The 17,859-nt window shown below is 45.5% G+C and overlaps 1 protein-coding gene across 3 annotated transcripts in view; it reads left to right on the top strand.

Annotated features, from left to right (window-relative positions):
- ARHGAP32 (Rho GTPase activating protein 32) overlaps window positions 1-17,859 on the top strand; it is a 239,335-nt gene that overhangs the window by 100,055 nt on the left and 121,421 nt on the right. The window contains exons 1-4 of one of the 3 annotated variants that reach the window (XM_036397580.2): window positions 1,827-1,922; window positions 5,467-5,558; window positions 6,623-6,664; window positions 7,184-7,268. In XM_036397580.2, coding sequence (XP_036253473.1) covers window positions 5,536-5,558; window positions 6,623-6,664; window positions 7,184-7,268 — 150 coding nt within the window. In that variant the 5' untranslated portion in view covers window positions 1,827-1,922; window positions 5,467-5,535. Of the gene's footprint in view, window positions 1-1,826; window positions 1,923-5,466; window positions 5,559-6,622; window positions 6,665-7,183; window positions 7,269-17,859 lie in introns of those variants that run through there. The other 2 variants (XM_036397579.2, XM_054517120.1) reach the window with 2 other exon arrangements.

Raw genomic sequence — 17,859 nt, forward strand, 5'->3', positions numbered from 1 at the left:
GTCTCCCTGGAGTGTGTTAAAGGCGGCACGGTCAAAGCTGAGATGACCAAAATTCTTCCTTCATTGTGCTCCAAGTGAGTTCCTGGGCAGTAATTCCTGGGAGCAGGTGTTGAGGGAGCCATCACCTTCCACCTCACAGGGAGCAAGGAATTTTGTGGGACACTTTCTTTTTAGTGCTGCAGAGCAAACTCCCTGATGGAGTAGATGCTGAGCCAGCTCTGTGTAGTGAGCTGGTATCCAAAATTTGGGGTAGCTATTGATGTCCTTGTACACGAGCACCCACTTCAGCCCTCTTCATTCCTCCTCATGCCAAGTGAAGAAATTACTGCTCTCTACAGAGTAATGACTTCTCCTGAAGCAATATTTCTGTTCCCCGCTGTTCTCCAGCAAAGAAGTAAAACTGAAGCAAAGCTTTAGGGTTTTTGAGAGCTCTAGAGGTGGTTTAGGTTTTTTTCCTCTCTTTGTAATTTTTCCTTCCAAGAAGATTGAGGGGAAATATGAAGATGATGTAAAGGAAAGACTGTCATGGAAACCAAACAGCATTTAGAATCAGCTCTGCTGCTTTTAGAAACAAGGCCATGTGCTGACAGAATCCAGAGCAATCTGGTCCCTCCAAACTGGTTTTGTTGAGAGACTGACAGTGGAATACGTTAGTGCCTGTCTAATAGTTAATCTTGCTTTGTGATAACCTTGGATTAAATTCCTGCCTTCAGAAATCTCACCTGGATTCAGTCACCTGCCAAGGTGTATCTGTGGTCCCTCCTCAGAGGTCTTTCTGTAGTCCTGTGGAAAACCAACTATGGGATTACTTGTGGGATTCCAGGGTTTCTTGTGCATCCCAGAGCAGCAGGAGGAGGGTTGTGGGATCTGCACTGGTTCAATATTCTCCCCTGTTGAGGATACCAAGGTGGAAACTTCATCACATTGTGTTCACTGGACTGTTGCATTGAGTTTTAAACATATTTCAGATTGTGTTACGTCTCTGCACATGAGGGAAACAGGTTGACATGTTTTCTGATAAATGCAAGGAGATTCTTTAGGAGAAAATCCTTTCATATTATGCTGTGGAATCGTTAGATATAAATTATTTATGACTAAGGTTTTGTGTGCTAGAGAGCACAAAGCTGAAGTTTTCTAAATCATGTCTATAAATAAAAAGACTAGAAATCTCAAATGCTTAAAGCTAAACAGCCTGATTTGCGAGAGCTCTCGGATTCCTCTCTCGGATTCCCAGGGAGATTAGGAGCAACGCTTGAACATGTTCAGGGAAGGGAGCAGAGCTGGGGAAGGGGCTGGACCCCAGGAGCAGCTGAGGGAGCTGGGCAGGGGCTCAGCCTGGAGCAAAGGAGGCTCAGGGGGGCCCTTGTGGCTCTGCAGAACTCCTGCCAGGAGGGGACAGCTGGGGGGCTTGGGCTGTGCTCCCAGGGAACAGGGACAGGAGCAGAGGGAACGGCCTCAAGTTGCTCTAGGGGAGGTTTAGATTGGATATCAGGGAAAATTTCTTTCTGGAAAGGGCTGTCCAGCCCTGAGACAGCTGCCCAGGGCTGGGCTGGGTCACTGTCCCTGGAGGTGTTCAGAAAATGTGTGGGTGTGGAGCCTTAGGACACGGTTTGGTGCTGAGCACAGGGGTAGCAGTGAGGGATGCTCTTGATCTTGAAGGCCTTTCCCACCCTTACCAATCCTGTGATGCTGTGATCCACAGGAGGGTTGGACAGGCAGACAGGCGTTCTTCCTCCTCCCTAGAGGAAGGGTTTAGTGAGATCTCCCTGCCTGGCAATCCCTGCAGGTATCTGTGACAAAATACTGACTTACTGCAATATTGTCTCAACTACTACTGATACAAGTCAAGCTTTTGGAAGGAGAATTTCTTGGTTTAGGGCAAGCCGGTGAAGTGGTGTCGCTCCTAAGCCTTCCCTGCAAAGGTAAGCGACTGAGATTCCTGATAAATCAATTCTCTGAGTTCTGCCTTGAGCTCTAATTTGTTTACCAAGTTTTGGACCGGAGCAGATTGATGCAGCAGTGACATTCAGCTGTGAAAATAGGACTAAACAATTTGCATAAACAGATTTGCTCTGCAATTACCAGGTTTCCACAGCACAGCGACGCATAGAAAATAGGGAAGTGAGAAGCCACTGATGATGCCAGGTAGCTAATTTTCAGATGTAAATAATCCAACTGTTTCAAAATTATTTTTAAAATTAAATTACTGTGACACAAAGCACAAAAGATGACAAATTTCATTTGGAGGGTTTTGCATGTGTTTTGAGGGGAGAGTGACCTGCATGCTACATGCCAAGTTTTTCATCCAAACAGGTGCAAAACAGTGTATAAAATCCATTTTATGTAGCTGTGTATCTTTGGTTTGAATGGAAAGGAGTTGTGGTTATTTAGGAGTAATGCAGTTTCTAAAATTACAATAAGTTTCTTTTTTGGTATCTGTCTCTTCACCAAGGTTTTTTCTCATATTGGTACCTCTTAATAAAGATCTGAGCTTGCAAAAGTTCTATGCCCTTACCTTTCTGTGCTTTTGCCTCAACTGTGAGCCTTGGAGAGATCGTTGTTCTGCAGCAGTCCATGGAGCTCAGCTCTAATTGGAAAAGCCCCTGGAGTTAATTACTGCCTTGCATCTCATTGTGGTCCAGTTAACTGGATGCAGAAAATGGGAGATGCAGAAATCCAGCTCAATTTGGACTTAACTCCACTGGGAAGGAGAGGATAATGCAACTTTTCCAAGAGAGGTGCTGGCATTTTGGGCTCCTGGAGGTGTGAGTTTTGCCTACGCTGCTTTGAGTCAGATCCAGGGAGGTCTCTGCCCACTGCTGAAAACTGGCTTGAAGCCCACATTTTCTGTCAGATTGTTTATCCATTTTTATATCCCACCAGCTCCTACTGGTGATGGAGAAGAAAAATTACTTCTCTTCCTACAGAAATTCTGTTCCTTAGGAAATTAAGCAAGCGCATCCAGCTTGGCCTAAAAGCAGCTTATTGGAATGGCACATTTATTCTTGTAATTAGTTATTTTCTTATGTAAAGGACCTGTAAGGTTTATTAAATTGGTGATCCTCTTAATGCTAAAATCGACAACGAGACTCTCAAGTGTCCTCTTACATCCTGAAGTGATTGTGTGCTCAGTAAGTCAGTCAGCCCAGGGTAGGTTTATTTGAGTGTATAATTATTGTTCCTGTTTTCCTCTGGTGAGTGGCTGTGCCTGTTGTTTATTTCCTAAGGAACAGAGCTGTGGGACACTGGGGTCAGAGCACTGGCTGTGGTCAGGGCTGTGGACAGTGCAGCTGGGGGAGAGAGACCTGGGTTCGGACTTATTCAGTGGTGCTCAAAGGGTGGAGCTCAGTCAGAGTGGATCTTCAAAGGGCAGTGCTGGAAGCACCAGGAGCCGGATGGGTGCAGCTGCAGGTAGGTTACTGCAGCTCTTGGGGTTCATCTCCTCAGAGCCAGGCTCAGCCTGGAGCCCTGTGTCCAGGGGAGTGGGTGTTCCTGCAGCGTGTTTGGCTTTGTCCAAAGGAGGCACCAGGATGATCAGAGGGATGGAGCAGCTCTGCAGTGAGGAGAGACTGAGAGAATTGGGATTGTTCAGCCTGGAGAAGAGAAACTTCAGGGTGACCTCATTGTGGCCTTGCAGAGCCTGAAGAGGCTGAGAAGGAAGATGGAGAGAGACTGTGGGCGAGGACCTGGAGTGACAGGACAGGGGGAATGGATTCACACTGACAGAGAGTAGTTAGATGGGCTGTTAGGAAGAAATTCTTCCCTGTGAGGGTGGTGAGGCCCTGGTACAGGGTGCCCATAGAATCTGTGCTTCTCCTTGGATCCCTGGAAGTGTCCAAGGCCAGGTGGATGGGGCTTGGAGCAGGCTGGGATAGTGTCCCTGCCCAGGGGAGGGGTGGGACTGGATGATCTGTAAGGTTCCTTCCACCCTGAACCATTCCAGGACTCTTCTCCTGTTGTCTAAAGCAGGGGAATGAACCTCAAGTACCGGAGTGTCCCTGGTGACTGTAGCAGGAGCCTCACATGGATAATGTGGTTGTAGCCTCGCCCTTATGCCTGTCTGGTCTTCAGTGGGATGTATCTCTCTCTCTCTCTCTCTCTGGCACTGGTCTGGTTGGTGAAAACAAGCAGGAGAATGGCACTGACTGACTCACCACAGCTCTCAGTGATGTGGTGGAGCTCAGGTACAGGTAACCTGTGCCAGGGTCAAATGGGAGCTTCAGGGAAGGGTGACAAAATTGTCCTTTAGTTCGTCCCACACATGGGCTGCTAGCTTGGGTTGTGCTGGTCCAACTATTAAGTTTTGGGGGTGGAGACCATATTCCCATATTTCTCCATATTTCACACTGCAGAATGCAACTGTGTTCTGTTATCAGTCACAGCTTTGGGACAGATCCAACTCTGTTCAGAGATCTTCTGCTGGACCAACTTGGAACCATTGGGGCTGATGTAACATCAGGGCAATCATCTTTGCTCCTGTCATTAGAAAAAGGATTTGATGGAATACTTTTTGGTTCCAGGCCTATAAAACAAATAACACTGAAGTGCCTTTCTTCCTCTTGGTTCAGCATTCCCTCTTTGGGACATTATTCATGTTTTTAGTGCATTGTATAAAGCAGAAAAAGCTCACTCAGCTGGCGTCACCCACATCACTGATGGGCAATCTCTGGCCAGCATCAGTTGTTTCTCCTCCTTCTCTGTGAAGTTGTGCTGGTCTTGCTGTTTGATCACTGCTCTCTCCATAACAGCCTCACTGAACCTGTCATTCCTCTGGATCACAGTGGGAGAAATTCATGGAGTGGAGTGTTTATGTCTCTTATGATGGAGAATTCAACCCCAGCAGAGCTCATGGCTTAGGCAAAGGCAGCTGGAGGAAGGAGGGGATGGGAAAATATGACAGAACAGAAAGGAGGGAGTTTGGAGTTCTGGCCTCACTGAAGTAAATGAATTTTAGTAATTAAGGAATTTTAATATCCTCAAGCACTTAAACCAATAGCTTCAAACATCTATTTTAGAAGATCACATCCCACATATAAGCAGCTCTGTCATGAACTTGTTTTCCACTGTGTGAGCAATCCAGCTTTCTGCAGTGCCTCTGCCTGAGTTTAAACACACAGATGTCTGGAAAATCAGGTACTCACTGAGGAGTCCAAGTACGGAGTTTGGGAATTTCTATTTCACTCCCACCTCTGAAAATCTCTGCTTTAGAAAGCAGAAGTAGCAACGAATTAAGTACTGGATTTCACAGTTACCCAAGAGAGTTAGCAAGGCTTGGGGCAGGAAGAGATTGTCACCTCCCTGGTCCCTATCCCAAGGGTCAGTTTTCCCTGGTCAAAAGGCAGAATTCAGCTTAAGCACGGGTGAGGTTTGTGGCCCCGTGCAGAACAGAGGGGCTGCTGTCCGCAGGCAGAGCCCAGAGCCTGCAGCCAAGTTTAACTCCCTCTTTGTCCTGTCTCTTCCCTGCAGGCGCGAGGTGCCGACATTCCGGACATCCCGGGGGAGCTGCCGCTCCGCTCCTGCGGCAGCACAGCCAGCATGAAGGTGAAGAATGTGAAAAAGTAAGAGCAGACTTCTATGATTTTCTCGTCTTTCCTGGGCTTCCAGTTTTGCTGTGCTGAGTTCTGGCTGCTGGGCTGCAGTGCAGGACATTCAGCAACATTTCTGATGGTGTATCTTCAGCAGAGCAACTGAAATCCATGTGGAGCTAAGGCAATGTGAGCTAATGGAGCCTAAAACTGGGAATAAGAGGTTTTGCTGGCTCACTCTCCTCTTTCTGGCTATAGAAACAAAGATAGGTAGGGTTTGAACTTCACTGCTGCAGTGTTTTTAATTTTCTTTACCAATTCTTCCTGAAAGTGATTAATTAAAAAAACCCCACAATAGAACATATTATAATAGAACAATTATTTTAAAATCTCAAAAGAAGCCCAGGCAATGTGTAAGTGAGATAATTTTCCCTGTCTCCTTATGCTCTGGAAAGCTAAACCAGGACAAGTGGGTGGCCTATATGTATTTTTTATCTGATATTTTTTTCTCTTTTCTTTTTGCATTCTGCCCTCTGTAACTTCATTTGAATGGATTTTACACAGTTTTCCCTTCTAAGGGATATTTTTTCTTCCCTGATCTCCCAGTTTGGTTTTTTTTTCCTGTGGGCTCATGCTGTATTTCTGTCTCTGCCTCTCTCCCAGAGACTGTAAACCGAGTCATTATGTGTGCAGCAACAGGGATCAGAAATAATCAATATTTCTTTTGCTAAAATTGCTGACTTGAGGAGCAGAACTCCCCGAGACTGATGCATCTGAGCCTTCAGCTTACCCCTCTAGTGCTCTGCTGAGAGGGAAATGGTTCTTTGTTCCAGTGCTGAGCAGCCAGATGCTGCATCTCACTTCCCACTTGTATTCCCGTGGGAAGAGGGAGCTAGATAATGACAATCTCATTGGCTCACCACCAGGAATATCTATAGGAGTCTATAATAGCTTCAGCAGAAGCAGAAGCATGTTGCAGAGCCAGAGGAGCTCCCCGGCAGCCACCAGTGTTGCTGGAAACACTTGGGAATAATTATGCCTGATTTTTGAATTTTGCAAAAGGCAAAGGATAAATAGAGTTTGTTCTGCACCCTCAGATACATCCCCCCGGGACTGATGGGCTGTGATGCCTTTCACAGGTAAAGTTCTGCTTTCCTTGTGTCTCGTGTAAGGCTGTGGATGTGCATTTGTGAGGTGCAGCTGCTTGTCCCTGCTCCTGTCCATCCTGAGGGGTGTGGTGCTGCTGGAATGTCACACCCAGCTCTGTAGGGCTGCACTGGGATGTGGTGCTGGAATGTCACACAGTTCTCTAGGGATGCAGTGGGATGTGGTGCTGCTGGAATGTCACACAGCTCTGTAGGGATGCACTGGGATGTGGTGCTGCTGGAATGTCACACAGCTCTGTAGGGATGCACTGGGATGTGGTGCTGCTGGAATGTCACACAGCTCTGTAGGGATGCAGTGGAAAAGCCACTTGGCATTTCAGCATTCCTTTCTCACTTGGTTCCCTTCCCCACTGTTTTGGTGCATCATATCAACAAATCCCTGTGTTCCCTTGGCTTTAGGATGAGAAAGTTGTTGTTTCTTATCGGTAGCTGTTGTTTATCTGTGTTGAGTGGTCTGCATCCATCTCATGGTGTGCTCTTGGTGTGCTCCAGGTTATCCTTTACAAAGGGGCACTTCCCGAAGATGGCTGAGTGTGCACATTTCCACTATGAAAACGTGGACTTTGGCAACATACAGGTGAGTCTTGGATTTCTCTTACACATAAAACACCTTGTGCTTCCTGCTAGCTGACCCGGCGGGGAGGCATAGAGGGAGCTCCATTGAGGCTCATTTAGTTTGTTGCTAAATGTTTAGTGGTAAGAATTTAAAGCTGTAGAGGCTATTTGGAATTGCTTCTATGTGCTGGGGCAGAATCTGCACTCAGTCATGTGGAGTTCTCCTTTGAGCTTGGAGATGGTTTTATATTTCCACTGGATTTGGCTGATGTCACTGTTTTAAAACTGTATCAAACATTCAGTCTTGAGTCATCTGTAATCACTGCATGTTTATTTTTGGTTTGAGTGTGTGTGTGATTAAAAAATTGTGTGAATGTATTTATGTAAATATAAATAAATCAAATTTACTCCTTCCCTTAGCTCTGCATTGTGCATTGCAGCAGCTGTGTCATCAAAATACCAGAAAGTGCTCGTCAGCCTGAGCTGCATTTCTGGAAGTGTGCAGACTTTGCTCCTCTGTGATCCCTCCCTCAGGAATACAGGCAGAAGCATTTTCCAGGCAGGGCTGAGACCCAGGAGTTTCTCACAAACAGGACACATTTTGTTCTGCACTTAGAGGAGCAGGAATGCCTCCAGCATCTGCCAGCCTTGTAGCCAAAAGGAGGTTACAACCTTTTCATTTGTGAAACATTTCCTGTAATACTGAGTGAATTATTTACAGCCTTCCATGCTGCTGTACTTGACACTTTTGCAAGCAGAATTATGCAGCTGGGTTTTTTCTCCTCTGTCTCAGTAAAATTCTGGCTGGGAATGAGCTTGGGTCCTGTTCAGGGCTGGGATCTGCTGTTGCTCACACTTGGTGTCTCTGGGAGGGTTGGTTCTGGGGCGTGGGCTCTGCAGACCCAGGCACACAAAGTACTGGGCACAAAATAGAGGGCAAAGAGCTCAGTTCCCATGGGGGCCCCAGGAAACAGGCGAGCAGGAGCAGAACTCACTCTGCTGAAAACTGTTTATTTTCATTTTCTGTGTATAGGAACACCATGGCTTATCTGTGTCCCTGCTTTCTGTCTTCTGGTAATTTGCTAATTTTTCAGTAATTGTGGAGAGAAGTTTTATGTTGGAGCAGGTCTGTGTCTGCACAGGTGTGGTTTTTGCATCCTGTGGTCCTCTGAGTTCTCCCTCCCATCATCCAGGGCTGTTCAGTACAATATGCAACTGAGGAGGGAGCACGAGCTGTGCATGGCACATTGTTTTGATGACCAATAATTAATTCTTTTGTGGGTTGAAGCATTTCCTGGGATGTTTTCAGGTTGGCTGGTCAGACCTGTGGGGCTCATCTTTATATTTGTGAGAGGCAGAAGTAAGACCAGGTGATACATCCTTTCCAGGTTTCCTGAAGCTCATTCTGCTGGGGAGCTCCCACAAGCAGGAGTGGTTCAGCACTGCTTTTTGTGATGTCACTGCTACACCTGCAGCTTCCCCTGCTCTTGCTCAGTGGTTTCCTGGCACAACCAGACCAGAGGCTGTAATCTCGGCCTGAAAAACAGAGATTGTGGAAGGATGTAGTGCAGGAAATAAAAATAGTATTGGTTATTGAGCTGTTATTGGTTATCTCAGCCCTGAGCTGTTTTCTGTATCTGTGCTGTGAAACCAGGAAGAAAACAGGGGCTGGTGACAGCATGAGAAGAACTGTCATGAAATTGAGACTCTGTGTGTATTGAGGGCTCAGTTCTCTGTTTCCACCACATCTGCCTCTGAAAAACCCTACCTGTTTAGCTATTTGTGTACCTAAAGCAAAATTTGTGTCTAAATAAGGTGACTCGGGCCCTCTGTGCCTGTAATTGCTTCCTTTGCCTAAGCAAGGTTTCTGATAAATCCCCACAGTGTATATGGTGAAAAATCTCTTTGAGAACAAGAGCTTTGCTGCTGAAATGCGAAAAGATAAAGCATTGCAGCACTTCCTTAGAATACCAGTATTAATGGTAAAATAAATGAAAGCTGTTAATACAACAGCAGTATTAGTTGGGAGATTTAAAAATAGGTTCACACGGGGCTCATGCATTTTAATCAAGTTGGAGGCTCCTTTGTGCTCCCAAGGTAGGGCAGAGAATAGCAGTGGGCTGGAGTGATGGGAAGTGACAGCTTGGCACCTAATAGAGAATTACTGAGTTGCATCTGAGGGCTGGTGGGTGTAAACTGCTTTCAAAATCTATTCACTGTTAGAAATTTGCATAGTAGAAAATACAGCATTATCTGTCCGTGTCAGGAATTGTGTAATGCTGTCTATTAACAGCCTGGCCAAATTTCAGGTTGTTTTGTAACGTTTATGTCACTTATAATATGGTCTCATGGTGCAGGAGGTATTAATAGCCTGACATTTCACCTGATGAGATAGTTTTAAATTAAATTGCTGAGAGGTATGAAAAAGGATTTGTTCTCTTCTAATCCTTGCACCGTGCTAGTGAGGCTGGATGCATTTTGGAGGGCTTTTTCTCTTCAGAAATGTCCTTCCACACTGCTTCCAACAGCAATATCTTCCCCATACCTGTGGCTAGCCAGCCAGGCACGTGTGGCATCCCAGGAAATTGCTGGTTGCCAGGCAAAGGCAGTGATGTCAAAGCTGTACCAACAGGTTAAGCCTCACAGATTGCATCAGTGCCCAAAATTCACTGGCATTTTGCTGAAATACCTTATGTTCATTACTGTATTTATTTTAAGGGCTGCATCATTAATTTTTAATTTCTAATGAAAAGCCAGGTTCTGCCTCATAGATGTGTTTTATTCTGACATGGGATAAATATTCCTAACTGTGGTTCAGCTTTTTTATGGTCCGTCTCCCAGGGAGATACAATGTTTCTTCTCAATTTACCTTTTGCCTAATTTAGCTCCTTCTCAATTTACATATTATACAAGGTATCTCCCCTTTAACTTTTTGAACCTGATTCTCACTCATTGGACACATTGATGGTAAGTCTACATAAAAATCTTTGTACAAATAAAAGGTCATTTCCAAGTGGTTAAACTGCATTGTGCAGAAGAGTCTGTAATTACACCTGTGAAATGATGAAAATGCCCGCTGTTCAACATCAGCACTTTGCATCTAGAAAAACAAACAAGCTTTGTATTATATCTGTTTGGTTTCCAGCAGATTTATGTATAAATAACTGAAAAGAACTCATCAAAACTCTGTGGGACCTATTGAGGCAACTTCAAATTCCCCAAGTTTAGAAATGTGAGATAGAAAAATTGATATGGAGTCCCATATCATTCTGCTTGCATTAAGAACTGGCTCTAGACTGAGACAGAGTTAAATTTCTTTTATAATTTAAGAAGACATTAATGTAATTCAATAAATATATTCTAAAGAAAGTCTGCCAAGTCTCCAGGAGCATTTGGACAATGCTCCCAGGGATGCACAGTGTGGGATTGTTGGGGTGTCTGTGCAGGGCCAGGGGTTGGACTGGATGGTCCCTGTGGTCTCTCCCAACCCAGGATATTCTGTGATTCTATCAAATATGGCATTTCTTTACTTAGTGCTAAATGCCATTAATACAAACAGGAGAAAGATTAGGAATTCCTTAAATATCTACTTCCTACCAGGAATTAATACTCTGTTCTTCACTTGAAAGAATTAAGACATTATCTTCAGCTGAGAAGGTTTTGGTAATGGAATATGGAGAGCTGATCAGCTCCACGCTTCCCTGATAATATTCTTTGCTGCCTCAAAAGCCATTTGCTCAAGGCAAGTGCTGTAATGCACATTCGTATCACTTCAGCATCTTGCATTTGACACAGAATTATCCCTTCCAACAGCACAGTCTCTGTTTGCTTTGCTGCATCTGATGTCTAAAAATAAATCCCTGTGGGAGCAGGACTGGGTTGCAGATCCTCTCCTTATCAGTGCAGCCTTGGCAGGGCCATGTCAGGAATTGTGTTATCCGTGGTAAAGGAAGTATTTGAGGCACAATCACTTCCGCCTGCGCAGCTTCAGCTGCCAGGAGTTCCTGTCAGGAGCTGTGTCCTGTGGGAATGCCTCTGCCCAGCTGATGGGCTGCCTCCAGCAGCAGCTGGGCTTTGCCCCTGGAAATGGATGTTCCTGCTGTGCCTCAGGGGTAAGAAACAGCGCAAAGAGCAGCTCAGTCCTTCTGTGCCTGTTGTCAGCAAAGCCTGCTGAGAAGATCCTTTTTGGGGTCATCTGCTCTTGGTTTGCCTTTTTTTTCTTTTATATAATGATATTCCAGGGAAGGGGGAACATGGGGGGAATGTGCTTGTGAAGGAGTCACTGTAAGTTTTTTCCTAGGCTGGATTGCAGAGGAAGCAAAACTGGTAAAGCCTGGCCAGATGCCTTGGCTGGGGTTAACTGGGATAGTTTCAAGTGCCACAGCTAAAAGGAGCCTTGTGGATGAGCTGGGAGCAGCAGGGATGGGGATGCTCCCTGCTCTGCCTGCCTAGCTTGGATCTCTCCATCAGGGATTTGACCCCAAGCCTGCTCAGTGCCTGCAGGGCAGGAGGGTTTGTTTGTCCCCGGTTCTTCTGTGGATACCATGCTGTCGGTGTGTGGCAGTCAGGAGCAGCATGCGTAGCTCCAGGCTGCAAAATCATTTATCCCGCTCATTTTGTGAAGTGTTTAAAAAGGAAAAAGAATTGATTTTTAAAGGCAAAACATAAAACAGCAGTTCCCCATCCCAGTCCCTCTAAAAGATGCAAGTTCTCAGTAAGAAGCATAAAAATTGGCCTGAATTTTGGTGTGTGTTGGGGCTTTGAAACACAATTTTGCTCTATTCTGCTTTGTCTTTATGAATATTTGAGTGAGATGTAGACCCAGATTGTGTGTGAAGAGAGGCCCCTTTTCAGTCCTTCATCTTTGGATGCTGTTAATCTCTTCCCAGAATTACCTGGCTAGATTCTGGTATGTTCCCCTTCTTTAAACTGAGGACTTCCCCTCCCATTCCCTGTCTTCTCCACGTGATTTTGTTCCTATTGCCTCCCAAAGTGGTGCTGGGGATGTTGCAAGGGCTGTTTTAAGGACGTGGGTATATAAAAACAACTGTTCAGAGTGTAGGTGGAAAATGCCTCTATTAACTTAATAATTCCAGCCACAACTCCCTGAAAATTGGCACAGCCTCCTGCCAAGATCAGCGAATTTCAAAAATTTGGAGTCTCTGGGCCAAGGTTTCTGCTGCCAAAGGAGTTATGAAAATATTCGAGTAAGTTCACCTCAGTTTTTGGATTCTGCTGTTTCCTGGTCTTGCTTCCAGCTTGCCACAGGCTCCTCAGAAAAAATCCTCCCTGGAACAAGATCACACCTGTGAAATTCCAGGTTCCCTGGTTTTCTTCCCCTGGTGAAATCCAGTGTGGGTTCTGTCATGGAAGGATTACCTCAGCTGTCACAGGGCAGGAAGGAGATCGAGGCTGGTGTTCCCGTGTGGATTTACTGCTAATTCTTTCTGAAAGTGTTTTACACCCTTTGCTCCCTTTGACTGACTGTTCTGAATCAGTACTTCATCTTTTGGGATGGCATTGCTCAGCTCATGGAATGGCCTCTGACAGGGACTCTCTATTTCCCTGGATTTATTTATCTTGATCAGCTGTGTCTGATTCCATCTATGTACTTGATTTTAAAAAGATGCTCATGAAGCTGTACCCATGGAAGGATGAGCTAGAACCCACAAAGAAGTATTACAAGCAAATGAGATTTTTACCTCGTGGTTCAGTGCAACAGGTATTTTTGGAGCTTTTTTACCATCTCTTTCTTCTTTTGGATGTTTTTATGAGTTTTTAGGGAATGATCCATATCTCCACAGGAGAACAGACCCATTTGGGACAGAAAACAGAGACCTCCTGCAGAAATCCAGCTTATTTTCCCTTCTCCAACATTTACCACTGGAAATACAGCAAGCTTGTCTGTGGAATTGTAGGGTTTTTTGTTCATTGTGGCTATTTGATGGCATGAGTAAATCTTCAAGTGGCTGTAATAAGCCCAGCTGTTATTTTGACATTGACCTCCTGCTGTTTGCCAGCCCCATAAATCATCTTTACCAACATGTTGCAGAAAGGTGTTAAAATTGGTTTAATTAGTAACTGGAACACAGTTGTGTTGGAAAATTTTTCTTTCCTGCAGTTTAACGACCTGGAAAAACCAGAAAGCTGTATTATATGCATTATTAAAATATGTTATAAACTTGAAAAGATTCTGTGGGCTCCAGAAAAATAATGCCTGTTTTGGTAGTGCTTGAAGGGAGATGAAATCCTGTATGTTTCTGTCTGCAGCCAGCCATCCTCCACCAGGAATGGTGTTAAAATGCAGAGTAATGCTGGGCTCAGGGATCTGCCAGCATGCCAGGCTGGAGTGATTTAATAACTGCCTTGTAGATATGATCCCCGAGATTTGCAGGAGCAGGGCTCTGTGTTTCTCCTCTCGTGGAGCTTTGTCAGGTCAGAGGATGTATGAGCTGTGAAACCAAACTTCTGTGGGAACATTCCTGTGCTGTGTTTAACCTGGAGCTGCCTGCAGAAAGGGCAGCTTGTTCAGACCCTGCTCAGGGGCCAGAGTTTGGAGGGCTGATGACAGAATTGGCAGCTTAGGGGCAGCAAGTCAGACTGGGGGTGTTAAATGTTCATTCATTAGCTCAGCCCTCCCTGGGGTGGGTGCCCTGCCCTGCCCTGCCCTGCCCTGGGAACGTGTTCATTCATCCCCTGCTGCAGGAGCACGGCTGATACCTGACACAGGGAGGGGTAGATGGGATGTGGGGAGAAATTTCTCCCTGTGAGGGTGGGCAGGCCCTGGCACAGGGTGCCCAGAGCAGCTGGGGCTGCCCCTGCATCCCTGGCAGTGCCCAAGGCCAGGCTGGACACTGGGGCTTGGAGCAGCCTGGGACAATGGGAGGTGTCCCTGCCGGGGCAGGCGTGGGACTGGATGAGTTTTTGGGTTGGATGTCCCTCTCAAGCCAGACTATTCTAGGATTCTGTAATTCTGGGTCTAGAATATAACCTGATCCTGCAACATTTGTTGGCTCTCTTGGCTTTGACATCTTTCTGTGTAAGATTTGAGCACACCACACACGCTCCACCTCTGTCTCCAGGTGTGCTCTGTGTCCTGAACCTTGTGGCCATTTCCTCATGGTGCTTCCACAATCTGGTTTCCAGGTAATTTCCAGTCTTGGAACATCAGCACTGCTTCACTCAGGACTACAGTGTTGCACTATGTTGTGATGAGCTCAGGGTTGTTCTCTCAGGGTGAAATCAGGGAGGAGCTGTTGGAGTGCTCAGGACTGTCCTGTCACTGGCCTGGCCTGTCCCCAGCTGTCCTGTGGGGAGGGGGAAGAATTTGGGCTCCTGGTGTTTGGATGCTCCGTGTGGAAGTGTTTGCTGTCCTGTGCCAGAGCGCTGGATGTGCAGCTGCACAGGGCTCACAGAGGGTGTTTCTAGATCTGCTGAGCTGAGGCCACACTTTTGTTTGTTTTATCTGCAAAAGAGAGATTTGGGCAGAAGATTTCCTGTGAACATAAACATTCCCAAGGAGCTGGATTCAGGCAGATTTCTCTTTTTCAGAGGAGGAGCAGGCACATACTTCCCCTACCCAGACTGTTGGATGTCTGGAAGGCATTTGGAGAAGTCTGTGGGCTTTGATGGGTTCGTGATTTTATCCCTTGCTGTGGGGTGTGAGCAGAAGGTGGAGGCTCCTGCTTCCCTGTCCTGCAGGCAAGGCACTGACCATCAGCTCTCCTGAGCTTCCAGAGCAGAGAGCTCTTTGGTCTTGACTCACAATTCCAAAGGTATCAATTACTGGCTTGTCATTTCTGGCCATTTTCTCAGCAGAACCTGCGAACTCAGGCTGCTGGCAAAGAAGCATCAAAGGGAAAGGGAATGCTCCCATTACACGTGGATGTGTGGCTGTGGGCTTTGAAAAGCAAATACTTACGTGGAGAAGCATGAGATTATCTCACTGCCTCTTCCAGACCCCCTCCCCTGAAGTTTAACTTCTTTTATCTCTTAAAACTAAGTGAACAAACTTTGATTCTACTCACTAATTCTTACTTCCACCCGAGCAGATGAGTAAAAGAAATATTAATAAAACTTACTCTGGGACATATTTTTAAAGTGCAAGACATTCCCTACCACCATCCTGAATTTCTTCCTTTCAAATAGTTCATTTCCCAGAAGGAGCTTTTATCAAAAGCTTGTTTAGGCTGCACAGAGATGCTTCCAAGCTCCATCAGATGTTTTTTGGAGTCCCAGGGCATGGTTTGGGAATTGCAGTCAGAATTGACAACTCTGACTGCAGAGAGAGCTTTTGGCAACATCACACTCAGAATTATGTAGATAATAATTTAAGGGGAAGATGGTTCCACAGATCTGGTATTATATGAGTTGGAAATAAAAATACATAGTGCCATACACGTTATAGATGTTCAGAATCCTTGAACAGGCCTTAAAATCCATTCTGTTCTATTGGAAAATGATGAAACTTATAAATGTGGTTATAAAACAAACTGACTAGAAAAATGCACTTCTTGGGGAAGTGGCATTGCCTGGTCCTGACAGTTTATGTTTAGATCCCAACCAAAACTTTTCTGATTTACCTTGCAGTGGAGATGTAATTCCTCTGTGTGGTGTTTAAGTGTGAATCTTATTTATTGCAAATACAACATGTCAAAACATTCAGTCTTTAAACAAACTGATTTTTTACCAGGTTCCCATTTACCAGCTTGAAGTAGTTCAAAAATCAAAACATCTTCTGTTATTTTTACAGCTTGAGCCCAGGAATTCACTTCTGAATTCCAACCAACCACTTCTGAATTTAGCAACCAACTGCAGTGATGCTAAATTATTGAATAATTCTTTATCTGCTAAGTCCTGCAATAATTGTAGGTATAGCAGTGCTGGAATGGGCAGGGAACCTGCTGGGAGCTGGAGCCTTGGGGCAGAAAGGATTTGCATGAAAGGAGGGGGAATGTCATATCAGGACAGGGCTGCTGCCTTGCTGAGGTGAGGGGAGCTCAGGGCTTTTGAGACTAAATAAAAGGTGTGAGACTTGAGAAGCATCAGAGTGGTTCAGAGTCCCCTGGCTCAAGGTTTGATTTAGTGTTGTGCTTTGCCATTTGCTTTCAGATTAAATAAAAGCTGGGTTAGGTTTGGAAGCTCTTTGTGGAGGAGTGAGTTCTTAGGCTGGTGCACTTTGAATTATTGATGGGTTTTAGCAGGAACACTGAGCTCTGATGGGCACTTTCAATACACCCTGGACAGCTGTTCTGGGCTTTATTTCCCCTGGTTCCTCATCCCTTTGAACTCTTTTAAGCCTCCCTGTATCCCTCAATTTCCAGCTCTGTTCCTCTAAGCGCAGTTCAAAGACAGCAGAGGGTTCTGCAGAGCTGCAGGTCGATGCTGACCAAGGCACAGGGAGGGTTTGGTCTGGAGCCCTGCTTTCCTCTCCCAGCTGACTTGAGCTGCTCAGGCCTATCCAATGTCACAAAGATGCAGAACTTTGGCCATTAATCAATTCACTCAGAGAGTCTGGAAAATAATGTTCCAAATTTATCATTTATGATTTTCAGATAACCCAGGGGAGAGGGAAGACTTGGATTTTTAAACAACAAAATACCCATGAGCTCTTAGAATTCTTTGTGGTGCACCATATGGAGGAATGGTTTATTTTCCTGTTAGAAAAGCAATTAAGGTGTGGATGATGTGTTTTCTGTTAGGATTATGAGTGTCTGTGTCTTGTAAGTTGTGATGATCAGAGTAAGGATGAAACAGCCCCTGTAAAGCAAACTGTGTCTACAGCAGTAACCCTGAGTTGAATTGCCTGCAGAATTAATAATGATCTGGATGGCAGCACCTTCCACACAGGCCCTGTGCTGTGGGGTTTGCAGGCTCTGTGTGTGTGCTCCAGTGTTCCACAGCAGTTTGTTCACATTTAAATGTGCTTGCCCCATGGCTGAAAGTGGTTTGAGGTGTAAGAAGGGCTGGAGCATTTTACATCCTTCATGTGCCCATTAGACAAGTTATTGTATCAGTGTTTGCTATAGAGGAATGCTTATTTTGCAAAGAACTGTTGCTGAGTCATTATTTCATTATTTTCTCTTCAAAACTACTATGCTATTAGTACAAATCTTAACTGAAATACCAATATTAGAAAGCAAAATAAAGGTTTAAATGTGTCATGTGTCCACAGTATGGAGCACCTTGGGAACTTGTTCTGGAAAGGTTGTTTTTCCATAGAACCCCAGAAAATCTGAGTTGAAAAGGACCCCCAGGGTTCATCAGGTCCAACTTCTGTGTCTGTCCTGGTGTGTGAAGCAGAGCTGTCCTCTGTCAGGTCCAGATTTGTTGTGACCACTAATTCCCTTGCCTGGTGATTTAAGGGCTTAGCCATTTAACTTGGGTTAATGAGCATGGTTGGGTTAATGAGTCACACTCAGTGTGACAGCAGTGCCAGCCCAGGTGACTTCAGGGGGCTGTCCCAGCTTGGGTTGTGCCATTACTTTTGTCCTCATGCTTGTGTGTTTAAATACTGCAAAAATTGAATCCCACAGACCCCTTTCCCTTGAAATGTGCAGACACTGGGAGGAGGGCAGGGCTGCAGGGTGAGGCCTCTCTGTGGAGAACAGGAG

This window comes from Molothrus ater, chromosome 22 (genome assembly GCF_012460135.2).
Source record: "Molothrus ater isolate BHLD 08-10-18 breed brown headed cowbird chromosome 22, BPBGC_Mater_1.1, whole genome shotgun sequence".
NCBI classification, from domain to species: Eukaryota; Metazoa; Chordata; class Aves; order Passeriformes; family Icteridae; genus Molothrus; species Molothrus ater.